The following is a 14,599-nucleotide window of genomic DNA, read 5'->3' on the forward strand; positions in this document are numbered from 1 at the left end:
GTAAATATAAATACACACACACACACAAAAATATTTATCAGATAAATATTCAAATGCACACACACACACCCCTCTATATAAAATTCATTCACCCTAGATAAAGTATTATATCCATTGAATTTAAACATATTTCTGATTCAATAAACTTAAACATTATAGCTCGAGTTAGGCTGTTTTTTATATGCGACCCTATAGGTCCATATGAAGTTGCAGTAGGACAATACGCTACTAGCCCACAAGTCACAAGTAGCCTTTAGTAAGACATTGCGATTATCCAATTCATATAGGGATTGATAATCTGATGTAACCTATTATATAATTGTATCACATCCCTTTTATCACGCAACATTTTAGTCAAGATAATATGAAATTATCATTTCTTCTTTATCTAACCATTACTTTCTCGTTCTCTAAGTGGAATGACTATAGCAATAGAAAAACCTTTTCTATTGTAGTATGACCGTACATTTTTTCAATCTTACTCATCGAAGGGCCCAGTAATATCTCAGTTAATGTGAGGAACAAATTCCATCTTGACCACTTATATTCCTATGCATAAATATCATTAAACTTATCACAGTCTTTATGATCACTCGATCAAAAGTGACTTTTGACTAGGTCAAAGTTCAGTGGTCATCATATAGGAATCAATGATGATATCAGGTCAAAGGGCTTAGTGATATGGTTACATATGGGATAAGCTATGACTTGTACCATGTAGTTTTCTCATAGGAGGTTGGTCTAGCACCTTGTCCGCTTTCAAGTACCTATGACTTTGATTTGTATCTATTAATTAATCAAAGTCATACTAGTCTTGTTTTATCTGTGATGCCTCATAGATGACTGACTAGGGACATTTAGGATAATCACTATAGTTTGTCCTAGGATACAATTATCATAGTGAACATGTAATTAATATGATAACAAAAGAAAAATTCATTAAACAATAATGTTCATGGTATAAGAATTGACCTAGGGCACAATTTCCAACATTCCAAGAGTGAAAAGGGACTAGTTCATAGATAAAAAATTGAACAAGGAAATTTTTGTCCAAAGTATGCCATCCATCGTAGTCAATTCTTTATGCACCACAACGAATGACGCAAAGAGGATAAGCCATAGCCAAAGCAATGTTTGCCATGGTCAATACCTCACTTTGTCATGTGCCATGGCTGAACACGTAGCGTTGTAGCAGACATGCTCTATTAGCAAATTTCATAGAATGAATAACAACAACAACCTTTAAAATGCATAACTTTTCACAAACAAGTCCAAGTTGAGTGGTTCAAATTTCCTCATGAAGCTTACCACATGATCTAGCTATTAGCTTTAGTTTGGCATACAAACACCTCCATATGAGAATTTTATCCACAAAATCCCTTAAAGATCATAAAACAAACTTTCCAACTATCAAATTCACCAAACTACATCAAAGCTAGTACTAGTGTGTGAACCACTTAACCACATCACATACACATATAATGGCTTGAGTAAAGCTTTTATATTAATCATGTGCATATAATTTCACTAGTTGAATTCCAACCACCTAATGCAATTATAATAGAAATTCAACCTAATTAGCCATAAAATATTCTTTCACCCTAAACATACTTTTTAATACCTTGGGCATAACAAAATAAAGCCATAAATAGCAAAAACCAACTCATGGCAACCACATACGAGTTTGTTTAAAACATAAAGTCACATAACATACCAAAAATGTGCCTTATGATTGTCAAAATATACATTATACACTAAATGAGGCCTATAAAACTAAGGTGGTGTACCACACACCAACACCATACCTCCAATGCTTCTATAGCTAGACCTACTTCTGTGAAAATTTTAACTACAAGGAATGAGATATAAAGGTCCTTGTAACCAATATCAATAAGGCATAATGCATGCTGTAAAGCTCTTACTTAATCCGGACTTTACCATTCAAATCACACACATCACAATACAATCACAATAACATATAAGAGTAATAGCCCTTGATTCATTTTCAAAATGTGAGATCCTGATTTTGTAAAACATATGTTCAAATACGAGGTCTAATAGAAGCGTAAATGTAATTATATGACTTACTTAAACATAACAATTTTCCCTTGAAAAGGCCATGTGTTGTAGCTTACACCACCATGCGATGACATGTGGTACAAAGCCACAACTCCATTGTTCTCTATGCCATGTGCTACAGCATGGTACATAATGTGCCACGGTGCATATGACAAGCAAATGGCAATTCATAAGGTAAACTTTCATTGTGCACCATTTTCACATATGATGTTCGATCAGAGTAATTCAAGCTCTTAAATTAGGCTTACAACATTACATATCTAATTAGATAAGTTAGACTTAATTTGACGGTCTAGTCTAAAATTAGATAGCTAGGTGCAAAAGCTACTTTTCTTTTAAAAACTTGCACCCTAAGTGTGAGTTCTCATTCCTTATCCCATTAAATCTCAACCCTAAGTACTCATATTGACCTCTCAATACCACATTACACACTTGTGAACTTGTATGAGGTACAACATACATAACACATAAACAAATAGACAGTTCTACTTTCAACCATCCGACTTTTACATATGGTGCTTCGGCTTACCATATAATCAGGAATTACAATGTACTTGACTCTTTCAAATGGGCCTCAGCCTCACCATTTGTGTTAAGTTCTCATATAAACACATAATTTCACATCAATTCACATAGATACAAGTGGAACAAGTTATGCTTGGATTGCATCTAAGTCTATTCACGTACCCATCACTGATATACCCTTGAAAAGATGCAACATTACATATACACAAGCAAGTTTTTCAACTACAATTCATATAAACATTCATATTTTCACATACACATACACTTATGCATCCTAGTTGACCACTCAAATATAACAACTTATTATACATTTATTTACACAAATCGTAGTTATACCACTACCAATAGAGACTACTCTTTCCTTGCTTCCTTTCCTAGCCTTCTTGTGCTCTCTTCACCTATGTACAAAGGTAACAGAGTGAGACATATCTCCTAGTAACTTGAATATAACCCAAATACTGATTAGTAAGAAAAATCATAAACAAGAGATAAAGTAGCATGTATTTCAACAAAACTAGTATAGTATGCAAATACACAAATTCATATAGTATGAATATGCACAAATTCATAGTCATCAATCCATCATGCTTATGCTCATGCACTATTAGTTCCACCTAGTGGAGCAATCTCTATGCTCGAACCAGGACTTCTAGTCTTTTATAAAATAGGCCCACCATACCACAGTTCAAACCAGGTATCCTCTTCACATATGGGTAGTAGAGGTTACCTTTGTGCAAGTAAACATCCTATTGGTAATTGGTTTATCGCTAACAACAAAGTTAGCACCACAATCTACATACATTGCAATACTGATTATTAGCAATACAAGTGTTTAAGCATTAATCACACCTTAATCCTAGGGTTAGATTAATTAATCATATAACCTCAATACTGTTAAACTTATCTAAACCCTTGAAATTAATCATCATCACCACCACCACAAATATATGTATACATATAATTTATTCAGTACTCAAATCATTGAAAAAAATCCATCCACTTAGCCTATAGGGTTTCATTTTCAACATCAAAACAATCCAAATCTCCAATTTTCTACACTTAGGTTTAAACTCAAAATATCAACTTAGTGAATTTTGACCTCAATTAGCAAAATAAACTGATTAATCCTCAATATAACCTCCAATAAACATAATCAACCCATTAAATATGAAAGAAACCACTAATATAGTCATAAATCACAATTTTTTCAACTAAAAAACATAATTTAATCCATCAAATCTAAATCATTCAGACTTTCATTCCTATATCGTTAGCTCTATTAAAATCTAAATAGTTAGAAAAAAATACCCAAACATTCAAAATCTATTAAACCTTAAAATTTTTCCATCAAGAAATAAAAAACTAAAAGAAAGTAAATAGCTAGAAAATTGTTTAGCACACTTACCTAATCTTAGAATGCTTTAAATTACTCTAGAAACACCAGTACAAACAAACACATTTATAGCGGTTAAAATAGCTTATCTACACTGGTTACCGATGTAGATATGATGGAGTTATCTATACTAGTTATTCAATCAGTGTAATTATTTGAAAATCTACACTAGATTTAGAATCAGTGTAGATACAAATCATGTACAGTTTTTTTAAAAAAATGATATATACACCCCGTTCTAGAGTTAACTTATCTACACAACACCGTTACTCATAGAACTAGATATCTACACCAATTGTTCCCTAAACTAGTGTAGATTAATTAGATATCTATACCAGTTTGTGAGTAGCCAGTGTAGATATTCTATCATTTACACTAGTTAACTCCAGAACTAGTATAGATATGAAAGTAATCTACACTAGTTGTGATGGTTCATTTTAAAAAAATTAACCTTGTTTTCTTTTCATTTACTCTAGCCATAACAAGCTACAATTTAAATAATCTTGCATTAATAAAACATCTAACAGCTAGACAATAACTAGCTAGACAATCATATATTGTTCAAATCAAATGAATTTGAAATTATGTACAATTTCAAACACATAAAACATAAATTGTTAGTAAAGTTATCCTAGATACAACTACATATACCAATGTTTCCTACAACTACACAACTCACTCTTCTAAAGGATGATTATTATTAAGATCTAAGATGAAGAGTCCCTAATGTTGTCTAAGTTGATGGATCTCCAAATATGAAAATAGAGATGGATCATTGAACATCTGAAAAGATTAGGATAAGGGAATTAAATTAGCAATTTAAAGAAAAAAAATAAATAACACCTAAAATTATATTTACCTCCTCAGTAAACTCAGTCAAACTGGTTGTGATGATATTATATGCATGTCTCAACACTTAGAAGCCACACAAATTAGTAGGGGGTTACTGATGGCTTTATGGAATAACACAATATTGTCATAATTATACTGAAAGAAAGTTTTATCATCAAAATTATATAAAATAAAAACATGTACTACTTGTTACTTTTGGTGTTATCCATGTAGGATCCTTGATATCACTTGGGGCCTTACCCAATCAAATTTGCTAGCCAATCCTCATAGCTCTATCATCAACATGACATATTTGGTAAGTTAATCACTAAGAAAAATGTATATAAAACTCCTTAAGCACACTTACTACTCCCAAGATTTTTTCATTGTTGAATTGGGTTTACAATGCAAAGAGCATAAAAATATTATAGAATTGCTCTTCATCGAGAACACTATCAATTGCCAGTGTGTATTTCAAAAAAAAAAATTAAAGTCACTTAAGCAAATATTCAATTCTATTACAAACAAATTCGAACATATTTACTTATAGATTGAGAAACATGAAAAAGTAATACTCATGTTTTCCTTCACTAAGCCTCTAGTTCATATATGCCTCCTTTACCTCTTTGGTGGTCTTCTTATCATTAGTGTAACACGGGTAAAGAAATCCTTATTTTTTATCTTTGCTTGAGAAAACTAACAATTAAGCAAAAACCTATGAAAATGAAAACAAGTTAGTTTTAAAAGTTGAATTGTTTAATTTCATTTAAACTTACAAGAAAACACTTACATCATCCCAATTTGAATATTCTCTATAGTTAGATCAGTATCAATGAGAATCCAATAGAGATCCTCATTCTCAACAAAGATTTCATAGTTGTTTATGCCAACAAGATTAGAAATTGCTTTAAAACAATGAGCTGGAAACAGTGCACCATATGCCATCAATACAAATTAGTCCCATGGACTTAGCTCGAACAATTATGGCTTTCAACCCACTTTATGGGACGATAGGATTTCTTATTAAATAAAAAAGTTTGTAACACATTTTTAAGGCTTCCCAACACATTCTTAAAGAATTCATTAAAAATTTGTTACTAGATCTTGAGGCTTCCCAACAAGTCTCTTTGGCTATAGGTAAAAAGTGCCCTTGGCATCTTTGATTGTCTTGATCTCATTAGTGGGGAATGGGATAGGAGCATCATCAATTTTCACCTATTCAACAGTGACCTTAACAACATCTTCTTGAACTTCCTAAAGTGACATTTTGACCCCTTGTGGATGCGACTGTATGCTACTGAGCATTTATTCAGATCCTCTACATAGAAATAGCATAGTTCACTTTCCGAACCAGGGTCATTCTCTAAAGGAAATGGAACGATGGTATACCTTTTAGTACTCGAATGACAAGCAAGAGAGTAGGTCTATGGTTTAAGGTAAAAGCACCTAAGTTTGATGATAGGCTAAACCCAAGTGATTCTTAAATTGGTTAGCTACTATTAATGACTACTTTGATTGGTACAACATGAGTGACATGCAACGTGTTCACTTTACAAAAATAAAGCTTATAGGATCTGTTAGAAAATACTGGTTGAATGTCCAAGATAATCTAGAGCGATTAAGTTAACATATATAAACATATGGTCAAGATGAAGTTGAAACTAAAGGAGAAGTGTGTGCCACCTAGCTATAAAGCAAGTTGTATAATCAACTATTTAATTTTAGGCAAACTTCTATAGCATCTGAATACATGTCTCCATATGATAACCTTCTTATTAATAACAGTGTGTCTGAGGCTTCTTGGATAACTATTGAAAGGTTCATCAATAGCCTTAGACCAGACAAACAATGTAAATTTAGGATAAGCTATCCAAATACCCTTGAACAAGCATACCATAAATCTATAAAGATAAATTATTTATCTTTATACCCATCTACAAGATGAACCAATTTCTCAACCATAGATCCATACCATAATCGTAGCCTTGTGAGTAACCCAACAACCCTACACCTTAACAGTCAACTTCCTAATTTATTAGGCCAAATGTGTCACGAAATAGTGAGTCCTTAGGGTCCACTTCTCATCCTAGCGGCTCTACAAGCAAATGTTTCAAGTGTCACTCAAGGGGCCATATAGCATCTAGATGCCCTTAATGTGCTGTACTCCTTGAATCTCAAGAAGAAAGTGTATTAGTTGAGTGCACACTCGATGTTGTTGTAGATCCTATTAAAAGCCCCTCTGATGTGGATAAAGAAATTATTGTAGATGAAGTTCTTTCAAGTCATCTTGGGGTAATGTGATGTCTATTAACTATTCTATTACTTGATAATTCATGAAAAAGAAATAGTATCTTCCACACATTCATGAAGTGCAGTGATAAGTCATACAAGTTAGCCATAGATAGTAGAAGTGAGCAGAATGTGATCTCCAGTCATGGCATTACTTAGCTTGGACTTAATATAGAGCCTCTTACTAAACCTTTTCGTGTTGCTTGTATTGATAACACTTCCTTGCCCATAATGCAACAATGTTGAGTGCCTCTTCATTTATGTGACTACCAAGAGGAAGTCATTTGCATTGTTATTCCCATAGACATGTCACACATCTTATTAAGACGATCTTGGATCTATGAGCATGATGTCACTATTCATGATCGAGCAAATACCCATACATTTAAACATGATGGCATATGCCCTACTAAACTAGAAACAGGAGGTAAGAGTTCTCTTAACTCTAAGAGTCCAAAACCATAATGTTATAACCTCCACTTACTAAAAGAGAAGCAGTTGTGCAAGAAAGCAAGGAGGCTAACATTATTCTTGTAATTGTTTCAAAAGTTATTACCTAACCTATACCAACTCTTGTACTTATCAAAGTATCCCAATTGTTGGATGAGTTTAAACTTGTGGACCTAAAGAATTACCTTCAGAATTGCTACCCGTGATAGATATCCAACATATGATAGACTTAGTTCTCGGATCAAAACTTCCCAAATTGCCACACTACAGGATGAAGCTAACAGATAGAGATGAGCTAAACTGATAAGTTAATAGATTACTTGAGAAAGACTACATCTAGTATAGTCTTAGCCCTTATGCTATACCTACCCTCTTAACCCTAAAGAAAGATAGTTCTTAGAGAATGTGTGTGGATAGCCGAGCAATTAATAAAAGAACTGTTAAGTATTGATTTCCAATCCCAAGGCTCAACAACATTCTGTACTTAGTTTCTAGGTTTACTTGGTTTTTCAAAATTGATCTTCAAAGTAGCTATCACCAAATTTGAATTAGGCTTAGGGACGAGTGAAAAACTACATTCAAAACCCAAGAGAGATTATATGAGTGGTTAGTTGTGCCTTTTTCTTAAAAAATGCCCCTAGCACCTTTATGAGAGTTGACCTTGAGAAAATTCATCATTGTGTACTTTGATAACATACTAATATTTAGTAACTCTAGGGATGACCACTTAGTCCACCTTTGATAGGTCCTCCTTATTCTACTTGAGGAACAATTCTATGTTAACCTCCATAAATGTTTCTTCCTACAAGGCCAAGTCACTTTTCTTGGATTTATTATTTCTAAGCATGGCCTATCCGCTGATCCAGATAAGGTTAAGGCCATCTAAGAATGGTTTGAATTAAGGACCCTCCATGAAATACGAAGCTTTCATGGCCTAACATCCTTTTATAGACACTTTATATGAGACTTTAGTACTAATTATGACACCCATAACTGATTTCTTGAAGAAAGAAATATTTAGTTAGACTCTCACAGCATCCACAACTTTCCAAACCATCAAAGAAAAGTTATTGGGTACCCCAATTCATGCACTACCTAATTTTCACAAGTGCTTGAGGTTGCATATGATGCCTCAAGTGTAGGAATTCCAGGAAGGCCACCTAGTGGCATTATTTATTGAAAAAACTCAATGAAGCAAGGTAAAGGTACTCAACATATGACAAGGAATCCTATGCCATTGTTCATTCACTTGAGCATTGGAAGTACTATCTTTACCTCAACAATTTGTTCTATATTCAGACCACCAAGCACTTAAATTCTTAAGCTCTCAAAGGCACTTGAATGTCAAAATGCTAAATAGGTTGAATTTAAGCAAGATTTACTTTTGTTGTAAAGCATCAAGCTAGAGTTGAGAACAAGTAGCTAGCTGACGCCTTGAGCAGAAGAATCCACCTTCTAAACACATTAACCGTTAGTGCTGTTGGATTTGAGAGACTACAGGATGATTACACCTCCTATCCTAATTTTGGATTTATATACTGAGAAGTCAATGATAGCCATCATTGTGAACATGTAGACTTCTTGGTCCTCGATGGGTACTTATTTTGACGCTTTAGACTATGTATCCCTCATACTTTGATGCATTATTTTTTCATCTGGGAATTACATGCTGGTAGTTTAGCAAGACATTTTGGTATTTAAAAAACCATAGCATTAGTAGAGGATATATTTTATTGGCCCTCCCTCAAGTGAGACGTTGCTAGGATCCTAGCTCAATGTCGCACATGCCATACTACTAAGGTGAAAAAAAGAAATACAAGGTGGTATAAGCCCTTACCAGTTCCTAAGGCACCCTAAAAAGATGTTAATATGGACTTTGTATTAGGTTTGCCTATGACAATTCGAGAGCATGATTTAGTTTTAGTCATCATTGATCGATTCTAAAAAATGGCTCATTTTATACCATGCAGCAAGACTATCGATGCCTCCCATCTTGTTAAGCTATTTTTTTGGGAGATAATTTGTCTTCATGGGTTACCTACTTCTATTGTTTCAGATAGGATATCAAATTTGTTAGTTATTTTTGGATGACCCTTTAGAAGCTCTTTAATACCTAATTAAAGTTCTCATTTGCCTTTTATCATCAAACTAATAGTCAAATTAAAGTTACTAATCGTAGTTTAGGTGACTTGCTCAAAAGTCTAGTCAGTGATAAACTAGGAAATTGGGATTTGGTATTGTCAGTCGTAGAGTTTGCCTATAATAATTCAATCAATCGATCCATTAGAAGAGTCCATTTCAAATTGTTTAAGGATACAACCTCAAATAACCTATTGACCTCTTACCCATCCCTCTTACGACCCATACATCTAAATCAACTGAAGTTTTTGCCTATTTCCTTTACGACCTTCATGCTAAAATTAAGCGTAAGTTAGTAATGAATAATGGTGCATACAAATTAGCTGCCAATGCACACCGTCGTTCCTAAGAATTATTGGAGACTACGGTATGGCTCACATACGCCCAGAGCACTCCTCGAGAAATTCACTCAAGATGTTACACGCTCGTGCTTCTAACCCTTTTCGCATTGCAAAAAAAAAAACACTAGGGCTTAATGCTCATTTGTTAGATTTACCTCCAAATATGTCTATCAGTTTAATATTTAATGTTGAGGATCTTATTCCTTACCAGGGTGCTTTTGAGACACCCCCTTTGCTCCCTAATGACTCTACAGGTACACATCTCCATCATGCCCCAATTCCATCATTGCCTATTGTTATGCCACTTACTGACACCATTGATGTTGTCATAGACGAACAAACGATTATTACTCAAGCAGGTCTTGTCCAACAATACCTTGTTTGTTGGAAGGTTCATTTGGATTTATATGCCACATGGCTCACTATAGAGGAGTTCCGTACCATTGACTTCGCTTTGTTCAACAACTACCAACTATTTAGCTCTCCAATGGAGAGTTCTTTCAACCGGGGGAAAATGATGAGAATTATATTTGATTTGATTTAAGTTTTATTGAGACTTGATTTAGTATCTAAGGATTGTTATTATTTCTTTACTATCTTAGATTTATTTTATTTTTAAGTATTATCTCAAATAAAATAAGATATCTAGCCTTATTTTCTTCATTATAATTTTATTTAGATTTAAATTTATTATTATTTTTATTAATTCTAGAGCTCTATAAATAGCTTTAGAGTTTTTCAAATGTATTTAGTTTTGGCATTTGAATAAGAGTTACATAGTTTTTTCTTTCTCTCTTCCCTCCCTTTCCTTTTCTTCTTTCCTGTTTCACATTACAATATCTAGTAATAAACATGATAAAACTCAATATCACTTATCCCAAATATAGGAATCACCACACTCACCACAAATCTTAAGGAATCATGACTCTCAACCTTATGAACTAAATTACCATCCCCTCTTATGAATATGGTTAACTTATCTCTTTTCCATATCTTTATTCTTGTATTTTTATTTTCATTTTTTTAGTTCATTCAATTTCCTTCTTTTCCATCAACCAAATGGGTAAAATCCCACAAATATCCAAGAATCCCCTGCTGGAATAGGAACATGCAGAAAATGGCTTCAACATTGGAACCTTCAACTGTTGTTCAGATTGCTTGTATGCCACTATACATGCTTCGTTTGGATGGAAAGAAAGAAAGATGTGTGGAAAAATGGAGAGAGAAAAAGATTAAAGGGATAATGTGTTATCACAGCATGTGTTTTGGATGAACCAAAAAAAAAATATAAAAGAAAGAAAATGAAAGGATATCAAAGTAATCATAATACCTAACTTCGTACTATCTATTTGTTTATAAATCTAATTGTCATCTTTTGACCTGTCATTCTCCCAAACAACTACCCCATTTTCTATTTAACAATATGATTAAAATTTGAATTTAAGTCAACAATAATGTACCATATAATAATTACATATACACGAAGGATAAAAGCACTATTCGTCTGATTCAACAAACCGTATATATATTTTGATAATGTTTAAAGAGAAATTGAGATGGCCGGCTCTTCCCGGCAATTAATTTAAATATGAATTTGTAGAAACTTGCATGTTGGTGATATGTCTATATAAATATGTGTGTGTATATGTATAGCTTCATATAGAGTAGAGAATAAGCATCAATATATAATTATATATAGTATGTAATTAATGTTCATAGATTAGGCCCTTTTTTAATTTTTTTTATGGTGTGATAATTTGATATTACTCAAATTGCATAAAGATAAACAGATTTTTGTGAGGTATAGCACATAGCATATCAATTTCAACCAATCAATGAAATATGACCATTATTGCTTATGCACTAATAAGTTGCACGATGCAAAATTGGACAACCATTTTCCGACATTGTTAACATATACATATACATATATATATACATATATATACATACATATATATATACATATATATACATATATATATATATTTTACAATTTTTAACCAATCGCGCCCTCATCACAAGTACATCAACAATATCTTTTACATGTTTATCATAGAATCAAATCTATTTAGTAATGCACAATTTTTTTTTAAATTTCATTACATATTTATCTATTCATATCCATTCCTTTTATCAAATCAAATCAAGAAAAAATATTCAATAAACCAAGATATACAAATTCAACTGATTCTAATAAATTTGTGGCTTACGGACCATTCTTTTGCTAGAGACCCAATGGTCTACAACTTCAAAATGCATGACATTGCAAGAGTTATTTGATAGCGATGTATACAAAATAATTGCTGTAAAAGCGATTTTTTATTTTTATTATGTGTAACTATTTATACCTTCACCAATCAGAATACATTTATATATATTATACCATATGAAGGGCAGGTGCATCTAGTGTGCAACAGATTTGATACTTTTTAAATAAGATTTGGGATTTGAATTTTATGAATAGAAAAAATTATGCTAAAAGAGTTTCTCTTATGATAAACCTAGCAAGTACTTTAATTATATTTAAGGTACTTGCTTCCCAATCATTCTAAGATATATACTTTTTTTTTAATAGATTGGTTGTATTATAATAAACTTTTTCTTAATATTATTGATAATTTAAAATTTACTTATTTTGATTTGATTGAACAAACACACACACACACATATATATATAATATACTAAGTATATAATTATTTCTCAAAAATAAAGAGGTTTATTTATGCCATTCATTATTTTGACTCAGCAATACGTAAACATCACATAACCGCAACCGAGTCAAATGGGATTAATATGCCTACTAAGATTTTAAATTCAAGCCGCCTTGTACATTATTTTAAAAATATTAATAAGAGAACTATCCCATAATCCTATTTCTTTTTTTTGGGTCAATATCCCATCTCATATTGAACAATGCTTAAATTAACTAGAATTTTAGTCAATACGAGCTAATATAATAACATACTACCATGAAATAATGGAAAAATTTTAGTGAGGGACCTTTGACTAAACATAATAAAAAAGAAGACGCCTAAATTTTTGAAATTTCACTAAAGGATTTGAAAGGATTTTGGTTTGAATTTTTTACAAAAAATGACAAAATTGCCCTCATGTAAATAAACAACATATATAGATGAATTATTCATTCTCATACTGTATGTTGTTCATTTATTTATAAAATATTATTCATTTTTTTACTTCACTTGTTTATAGTGCTACTTTCAATTGATTTCATTTTAGGGCCACAAATAAGTGAAATAGATAAATAAACAACATTCCGTAAGTAAATGAATGACGTACAGTATAGAAGGAAACAAGCCATCTTATCATGAAACCATCACTTAGAATGAAATCAAGTGAAACAAGGGCTATAAACAAGTAAAGTAAGAAAATTAACAATATTCCATAAGTAAATAAATACCATACAATATGAGAACGAACAAGTCGTTTATGTTGTTCATTTAAATGAGGGCAAATTTATCATTTCTGTTATAAATTCAAATGAAAATCCATAAGTCATTCGGTGAAATTTTAAAAATTTATGGATCCTCTTTTTTATTATGTTTGGTTAAGAGTCCCTTATTGAAATTTTCCTTAAAATAATTACACACACACAAATGATATAAAAGCGTATTTTTGTCAGCGTTCAACAAAATGTATATATCATCATTAAAGACAAATTGAATTCGCCGGCTTTAGCCGGTAATTAATCAATTAATTTTTTTTTTAAAAACGAACTAACTGTAAGTGAAACCTAAAAGTTCTGTCATCGCAAGCTTCCATGGCAGTGTGTATGTGTGTGTATAGAAACTTGCATGCCTATTATATCTATATATTGCTTCATATATAGTAGAGTGAATAATTAAGCATCAATGTCAACATAGACAGATAGTAAATTGAGAGAGAGAGAGAGAGAGGGAAGTGAAAATAAAGAATGAGGCACTCAGGAGCATATTCAGGGCTAAAGACGGGGCCTCACGCGCTGCCGTTAGCGAGGATCAAGAAGATAATGAAGAAATCTGGGGATGAAGTGAAGATGGTTTCTGGTGAGGCTCCCATTGCTTTCGCTAAAGCTTGTGAGCTCTTCATTGAGGAACTCACCCGAAGGTCATGGATCGTCACCACTCACTCCAAGAGGAGAACCCTCCTCAAAGATGACGTCGCTTCCGCCGTCATCGCCACCGATCTTTTTGACTTCTTGATCTCTTTGTTCACCCGCCGCCATGACTCTACAGCCTTTCCCTCTACCACCGCCGTAGAATCTTAATGCTCGTTTAGGTTCCGTTTGTTTAAGATTAATAGAAAGTGATTTTAGTTATGCTAAATAACGTGTTCAAGTTAATTAATGGGAGTGTGAGGAGTTGTCGGGAGAATTTAAGCTAGACACAGAATGGATGCATTGAAAAACAAATCTCATTTCAATTTGGAACAACATATAAAAAAGCTTAAAAAAATATATATTGTATTTTCAACAAAATTTTGATTAGCTTAATTTCTCCTAACAATTTAAGTAGTGTTAAAAAAAAAAAAACTTGATTGATCACGTTT

At 32.5% G+C, this 14,599-nt stretch overlaps 1 protein-coding gene across 1 annotated transcript; it reads left to right on the plus strand.

The window, feature by feature from the left end:
• Positions 1 to 13,985: 13,985 nt before the first annotated feature.
• LOC129310757 (nuclear transcription factor Y subunit C-2-like) lies at positions 13,986 to 14,318 on the plus strand. The gene has a single exon (XM_054952674.1). The coding sequence runs from the start codon at positions 13,986 to 13,988 to the stop codon at positions 14,316 to 14,318; it is 333 nt and encodes a 110-aa protein (XP_054808649.1).
• The last annotated feature ends 281 nt before the right edge of the window (positions 14,319 to 14,599 follow it).

Source organism: Prosopis cineraria, unplaced genomic scaffold, assembly GCF_029017545.1.
Source record: "Prosopis cineraria cultivar Desert tree isolate PC_DT_omini unplaced genomic scaffold, ASM2901754v1 PC5, whole genome shotgun sequence".
NCBI classification, from domain to species: domain Eukaryota; kingdom Viridiplantae; phylum Streptophyta; class Magnoliopsida; order Fabales; family Fabaceae; genus Prosopis; species Prosopis cineraria.